We start from the raw sequence: 7,819 nt of genomic DNA on the forward strand, positions 1-7,819 counted from the left end.
GACAGTTTCGGGTTATTATGGGGTAGAGGTTATTTACGCGAGTAAGACCTGAAGTTATGGAATATTATATTTTTAGTCATTGAATGGAACCTTAGTTTCTTCCTATTTCGAGCCTTGAGTTTTGTTCTGTTTACATTTAAGTCATTGTTTGGTTTTGAATGTACTCTAGTTAAATATCTAATCTAATTTATTATTTTTCACCTTATTACATTTTAGTCACCCATGCTTATTATACATTAAAACATGTGATTTATGCTTTAGATCCTTTTAAGTCTACTGCGTGTTTATTTTGGTCACCATTTTAATTGACTTATAATTATATGAGCAAATTGGGTTAATGCCTCAATTATCCTCTATTTTCCTTATTTATTTTAATTAGCCTCCTATATGCATGTTTCTGCTTTAATTGTGTATGTATATATATAATATGAGCTTTTTCTTCAAGATTTAATTTTTTTATATTAAAATCACTATAGTAACATGTTTATATATTATATATTTTTACGCGTGTACTTGGAAAATATGTTTATATGTGTATTTTATTTATTTTGTTTTTATTATTATTTTGTTATTGTTTTATTTTCGTTTATTTGTTATTCAATTTTTTATTATTTTTTATTATTTTTTATTTAAATATTGTATGTCAGTGTATGTTAAAATTATATCTTACTTGTATATTTTAAAGGGTGTTCTCGTAGAATGGGTGTGAAAAGCATCACTCTATAGGAGAAGTGTGATTCGATGACATTAAAACGAAAAGTGAACTTTGTTTCTTTTAAAAATGATCGTACTTTAATTTTTTTACTCGAATTTACAAATTCCACTGTTACGACAACGTATAAGCGATTAGGTATTGATTTCTAGCGTTGTGGGGGTGCTTACCCTTGCTCACGCGTAATCGACTCACGAACTCTTAAAAATGAATTTTTGGCAATACGCAAGCTAATTTTGGTCTTTAAAATGATTTTTCTTAAAATTGTTTTAAAATACATTTTTAGGTATTCGACCTACCTATCTTAAAGGTTGATACCGATTCAAATTCAAATTAAATTTCAAAATTCATCAAAAATCCCAATTTCCCAAACTAAAGTCATAATTATTGTTAAATTCGATTATTTCATTTTTAAAAACATTATGACAATACCATTGACATATAATAAGGGTAAACTATGCCAATGGTCACTAATGTTTGGGTAAGTTTTTGTTTTCACCACTAATGTTTCAAAAGTTACAAATGGGTCACTAACGTTATCGTTTGTGACAAATTGGTCACTCACCGTTAACATCCCTTAAGAGGCATCACGGAAAACACACGTGGACTGTTAGATGCTTACCTGGATGGTTTGACCTCCACAGTGGAGAACCTTATTTGGGTAAATTTCATAAATGAAACTATAGCCCTCCATTACCACAATTTTACCCAAATCTTCTTCTTCTTCTTCTTCTTCTTCTTCTTCTTCTTCTTTTCTTCTTCTTCTTCTTCTTCTTCTTCTTCTTCTTCTTCTTCTTCTTCTTCTTCTTCTTCTTCTTCTTCTTCTTCTTCTTTCTTCTTCTTCTTCTTCTTCTTCTTCTTCTTCTTCTCTTCTCTTCTTCCTCTTCTTCTTCTTCTCTTCTTCTTCTCTTCTCTTTCTTCTTCTTCTTCTTCTTCTCTTCTTCTTCTTCTTCTTCTTCTTCTTCTTCTTCTTCTTCTTCTTCTTCTCTTCTTCTTCTTCTCTTCTTCTTCTTCCTCTTCTTCTTCTTCTCTTCTTCTTCTTCCTCTTCTTCTTCTTCCTCTTCTTCTTCTTCCTCTTCTTCTTCTTCTCTTCTTCTTCTTCTTCTTCTTCTTCTTCACTTCTAATGGAAACCCAATCTTCCTCTTTCTCTAATGTACAATCATACCTCCATGCCTTGGCCCATACCCCTCATCGCTTTGCTCACCGTGCACCCTCTGTTTCTTCCTCCTACGAAGAACTCAGCCAGATAAAGGCCCGTTCCAGCCCTAACATATGAAAAACCCTCTATTGGTTCGATTTAGTTGGCCTCGGAATCGTAGGTATGGTCGGAGTCGGTGTGTTCATGACCACCGACAGAGTTACTTGCCTCTACGCCGGCCCTGGTGTTGTTATCTCTTACGCCATTGCCGGACTCTGCGCCCTCCTCTCCGCCTTCGGCTACACCGAGTTCACCGTCCACATGCTTGTCTCCGGTGGTACCTTCATCTACCTTCGATGAGTTTGCCGCATTCATGACCGGTGCCAACTTATCATGGTTATTTGAGGAACGAGTAGGTTGCAGAATTCAAAAAGATAGACTGGGGAATATGTAGAAATCACATGAATTAGTGGACAAAAAATGGTGTCCCTTTGCTGCAAAAAGTCGTCTGGTTTTTCGAATTAGTACAAATCAATCCAACTTTACTTCACTTCTAAACTATTACTAGTGGTAGTGGTTGAGACCAACAAAAAAGATAAAATTTAAATGGATCTTGTGTATCCCCTTCCTTTTTAACAATCAATATATTTTTAAATTATATAATGATACCCTTTTCCTGTTCATCTTCATCTTCTTCTCCATTTCACCACACTATTGTTTTAGTAAAGACTAGAGCTTGATGGAAAAGTAAGAGTCCGCAATTGGCTTGGCTTCTTCTTCGGTTAAATGAATAGCAAAAGGACCTTTTTGTTTTTGTCTTTTCAAGATTCGTGGGCGTTATAATAATAGTGAAAGGTTAGTGGAACGTTTTGCAGGATATCAGTGTCAACCTCTTCTTAACTCCTCCATTTCATTTTCTTTTTCTTCTTCTTGCCCTAACCTTTGGGGTAGCTACTTTCAACCCATTTTTTCCTTTTTGTTTTCTTCCATCTTTGGGTGTTTATGGCTATGGAGATGCAGAACAAAAGGAAGACGATGGGGGCCAACTTCAACTACACCGAGTTCACCGTTCACATGGCCGTCACCGGCGGTACCTTCAACTACCTTCGTTGAGTTCTCCTCCTTCATGACAGGGGCTAACTTATTAATCAAATACGTCATGTCAAATGCCGCCGTAGCTAGGGGACTCACCTCCTATTTAACGCTGCAATGGGTATTCCTACGGTGAAATGGAGATTCGTTCTCCTATTTCTTCCCAGCAGATTCAACCAAATCGACCTCGTAGCTCTGGCCATCATACTAATCATCACGCTCATCATCTGTTACCGCACCAGAGAAAGGTCCATCGTCAACATGATTCTCACCGCATTACATATCCTCTTCATAGCTTTCGTTATATTGATGGGGTTTTGGAGAGGCGATTGGAACAATTTCACCCGCCTGGCGAATCCCCAGATTTCTGTTTATTTAACTACGGTTAGCAGTGTAAGTAAGCTTAGTTGTCTAAATGTTTTTTATGAGTGATTGTGTGTTGAATTGTTGACGCATATTGACGTTAAGGCTTCGTTTTCGGTGGATTTCGAGGGGGAAAGGAGGGGCAGAAATGGGTGGCGAGGGTGATCGGAGTGGGGGCGAGCCTCGATACATGTGGCAGTCAAACGATCCAGGTAAGCAGCTAACGGTCCACGTGTGTTTTTCGTGACACCTCTTAATGGTTGTTAACGGCGAGTGATCAATTTGCCACAAACGATAACGTCAGTGACCGATTTGTAACTTTGAAATATTAGTGGTGAAAACGAAAACTTAGCCAAACATCAGTGACCATTGGGGTAGTTTACCCTTATAACAATGCATTGGGAAGTTTATACATGAAACCATTTAAAAATCATTTATCAAATAAAAATGTCATAATATAATTCAAATAGTTTTAATTCGAAAACATTCAAGGTTGACTCCTCACAAGCCGTCCTTATATCATATACAATAGTATAAATATAGTTATGCATTCACCTGATATGTCTTACTATCAAACCGTTACTTTCAGTATAGGCCTTACTCTTGTACTTTTTCTTTAGCTTTTAGGTCGTTTCGATCACAATCTATACGTGCAACATTAACATAACACATGTATTTCGAAGCACATGTTAATATCTTACTAACGTAGTAAGCGCATAATAGCATAAAAATTGCTAAAAATCCCTTCGATACTAATTTCATTTCATACTATCAAAGTTAACTTTAATACTTCAAAGTACAATTTCGAGTCCTTTAATATTCAAATCAATCAATAACTCACATAACATTTCAAGTTCCACAATTCAACCATTAAAATGAATTCTTTTTTAATTCATCTCATCATTTCCAAAATATTCAAAATGATCCCTTGCCATTAATCTTCCAGTCAAGCTTCTAACAATAGCACATCAACCTTTAAACAATTTTCATTTCAAACCCATATTTCTTATGCTTTGTAATTTGGTCCCCTAATCTTTATAAACTTCCAAAATGGCCCAAACAACATTGTAAAGCTTGTACGATTATTCATTCATCATTTTTAACCCTCGTATAATTTTTTGTATAATTTTCCCTTATTTTTATTCCTTAGGTCGAATACCAAAGGTCACTTTGGTCTTGGTTCCCAACTTGATTAAATAATGGATTCATCTTCTATATATTGTCCCCAATCAACTACAATCAATTTCATATCAATTTCAATTTAAACATCAAATTTTCATAATTTACCTAGCTTCGTTGAACCTTGTATTAACCATTTCTAATGGTTTTCAATTAACTTTCAAGCATGAAATTGAATCAACAACACCAACTACATCATAATCAAGCTTTAACACATTAAAACCTAACATCCTCTTCATCCATCCAATTCAAGAATTTAAAAGGTTTCAAGTATGGAAAATATGAACAAATGGTACCAAATGATAGAGAATTTCATGTAGAATAATTTTCTATTTCATGATTCATCCAAAATCCAACTAAATTGGCTTAAAAATTGAGAAGAAAAGCTTTTTCTATACCGTAAAAACCCACGACTCTTGGAGAAAATAAGAACAAAAGTCTTGAAAATTCCATGTTTAAATTATAAGCCATTTGACCCTTTAATAGTATTAAAGTTCATTTTAATGTCAAATGACCATTTTCCCTTAAATCATATCTTTCTCGTTCATCCACATGTCAAAAATACTCATCATTTGGTAAAAAATAAACCAACATATTTGATAGCTTCCAATTTTTCCCTTGAACTTTCCCGGAATTATGATCTATATTTTAATACAATGGTCCCGATTTAACATGGAAATTCATATTAAATCCAATGGTTCATGTTAAATCCTACTAATTTAAGATATAGAAATGAAATTATTGACCTTTCTTAATCATCCTTTAAAATATCTTGAAATTCTGATTTGATCTGATTATTCGAATTTTTCCAAACATTATCGCTTCATAACTTTTAATACAAAATCCGTACAAAAAATACAGTTAACACAAAAATATCTTTCTTGGGGTAAACTGTTCATTTACATGATAAAATATCTTTTTTTAGAAAATTATCATTTTAGTCCTTAAATGTTTTCCAAATTTATACTTTGACTACTAAACTTTCAAAATTTTCATTTTGGTTACTAGCCAAAATTTTTGGGTATTACAAAAATAGTCAAGATTCGAGGCTTTCGATCAAAGAGAGATAACCTTCTAATAAGAGATAGAACTATGATATCTCTTTCCATCCAAAGTGTAGAAATATCGATATTTTTCTCCAAGAATTTCAGGCTTCCAAGGTAAAAAGATGTCATTTCGACACTTCTGATCGAGGATAAATGCCCTCTTATAAGAGGTAGAGAGGCAATTTCTGATTCTAAAAGATGAAATGTCGATGTTTTCCTTATAACCTAGCACTATTCTTATTTCAAATTGAAATCATGCAACAAAAACTCAAATTAATTAAAATTACCTATCCAATTAAGATGAACAAAGGACATTCAATTATTTAAAAATACTAGGACTAGACCTTCAAATAGGATCAAACGACCTATTCTCGATAAGACTTTTTCCATCCTCCTGATCAATGTTAATGTGTCATCATTTTTATTTAATTACACATGAGAGTATTTTCTTAATTTATATTATCAGGAAAAGACTATCAGTTGGATTAGGACAACCTTTACTCGAAGATATAAAATAATCAAACATTTCCATTAGTCCAAGTATGAAATCAATTGAGCCATGTTTTATGTGGCTATCATGCATAATTAATTAAAATTTTCATGGACAAAAAAAATGATTCAGTGAACATCAGTCATGAAATAAAACATATTAAATTTCAAAATTAAAATGCAAGGCATGAATAATTTAAAATCAAAGGAAAAAAATTATAAAGAGATAATTAACATCAAACATGGACCAAAGTTGCATTAACAAAAAAATTAGGGCCGAAATTACAAAGAATTAAGGTAATTAAGCACAAAAAGGACTAAAATGAATTACGCTCAAACCTTGAAGAGTTGCAGTAAGAATTTTTCCTTGAGAGCCCCCTGTTTAAGTAAACCTTGGATGAGTTGAAAGCAGGAGAATCATATAAGGTGATGGGTGAAATTGGTGAAATGAGGAGGAGGTGAAGCTGGTGGGTGCATGGTTCAGCCCATATGTTCACAGGGTGACCTGGGTTTTGAAGTTGAAAGGAATCCAATATGAATACGTGGAAGAAAAAATAAACAGCAAGAGCTCTCTCCTTCTGGATTGCAACCCTGTGCACAAGAAAGTACCGGTGCTGCTTCATCATGGAAAACCAATAGCTGAATCTCTTTTCATCATTGAGTACATTGATGAGACTTGGAAACAAAATCCCATTTTGCCCACTGATCCTTATGACAGGGCAATGGCTAGATTTTGGGCTCCCTACATTGACCAAATGGTATGTATAACTCACTTTCTGTCTTTCTTTTTTGTTGCAGGATGGACTAAGGGAAGTTTTGAGGCCTTGGGGTCCGTTTTTACCTCTTAAAAATTTTAAATTCCTTATATTTCACGTTTTTTTTATATATTCTATTGATTTTCTTATTTAACACCGTTTACATAAATTATTGTGTCCGTCCGTGAGCACGATAGATACTTGAAGGTTCAAAGAGAGCGTTATATGTGGAAGGAGAGCAGCTAAAGAAAGAGATAAAGAAGGTATCAGAGGCCATGGAAGTGCTTGAAGGGATGCTGAAAGGAAAGAAATACTTCGGAGGAGATAGGTTAGGGTTCTTGGACATCGCCTTCGGCTGGATAGCTATATGGTTGGAGGCCATTGACCAAGTGGCCGGCTTTCGATTTCTCGACTCTAACAAATACCCTTTGCTCCACAAATGGAAGAACAAATTCAGAGAGATCGATGTCGTCAAGGACAGCTTGTTTCCCATGGAAAAGTTGGTTTGCTTCTTTAAGAAATACAGCCAATATTCAAAGCTGAAATTATCGGAAGCAACAAAATGAGAGATTATTGCTGATAATTAAGCGTTAAATAGTGAAGATCTCTCGATCTCTCTCCTACTGTATGTATCCCTGTAATGTAAACTTTGAGCAAGCATTGTCTAGCTCAAATTCTAAATAAAAACAAAAGAGGGGTAATGCAGGTAAATACAATAATTTGATGTTGAGCGAAATAATTTTTATATAAATTTTAAAAATATCACTAAATTGTTGAGTAAAAGTATACAAATAGTCCCTTGACCATAGTGTGTTGCTTAGTTAAGTTCATCGACTATTAAAAGTTACAAAATAGTCCTCAACTATAAGGTATTGCTTTGTTGAGTCCTTCGACTATTAAAAATTACAAAATGGTCACCTAACTATTTATATATTCCAGACTCATCATTTCAGTTAAAAAATTGACGACATCTGAGCTGGACGTTAACTTGTTTTCTAGGATATAATAAAATATGATCTCGTAATCTCAAACAACTATACAAGT

General features: G+C 34.0%; 1 protein-coding gene across 1 annotated transcript; it reads left to right on the forward strand.

The window, feature by feature from the left end:
• Positions 1-3,080: 3,080 nt before the first annotated feature.
• LOC120176944 (probable glutathione S-transferase) lies at positions 3,081-7,362 on the forward strand. Its single transcript, XM_039183218.1, has 4 exons — positions 3,081-3,327; positions 3,412-3,518; positions 6,473-6,778; positions 6,973-7,362. Exons 1-4 carry the CDS (start codon positions 3,081-3,083, stop codon positions 7,339-7,341), a joined length of 1,029 nt encoding a protein of 342 aa, XP_039039149.1. The 3' UTR covers positions 7,342-7,362.
• Positions 7,363-7,819: the final 457 nt, after the last annotated feature.

Source organism: Hibiscus syriacus, unplaced genomic scaffold, assembly GCF_006381635.1.
Source record: "Hibiscus syriacus cultivar Baekdansim isolate YM2019G1 unplaced genomic scaffold, ASM638163v2 tig00112261_pilon, whole genome shotgun sequence".
NCBI classification, from domain to species: Eukaryota; Viridiplantae; Streptophyta; class Magnoliopsida; order Malvales; family Malvaceae; genus Hibiscus; species Hibiscus syriacus.

What these genes read in the sequence shown, in the direction of transcription:
- LOC120176944 (XM_039183218.1), top strand. Translation starts at nt 3,081, where the DNA reads ATGGAGATTCGTTCTCCTATTTCTTCCCAGCAGATTCAACCAAATCGA. An exon ending in TTTCTGTTTATTTAACTACG is followed by an intron (nt 3,328 to 3,411) that starts GTTAGCAGTGTA and finishes ATTGACGTTAAG; the next exon opens with GCTTCGTTTTCGGTGGATTT. An exon ending in GTGGCAGTCAAACGATCCAG is followed by an intron (nt 3,519 to 6,472) that starts GTAAGCAGCTAA and finishes TGGTGAAATGAG; the next exon opens with GAGGAGGTGAAGCTGGTGGG.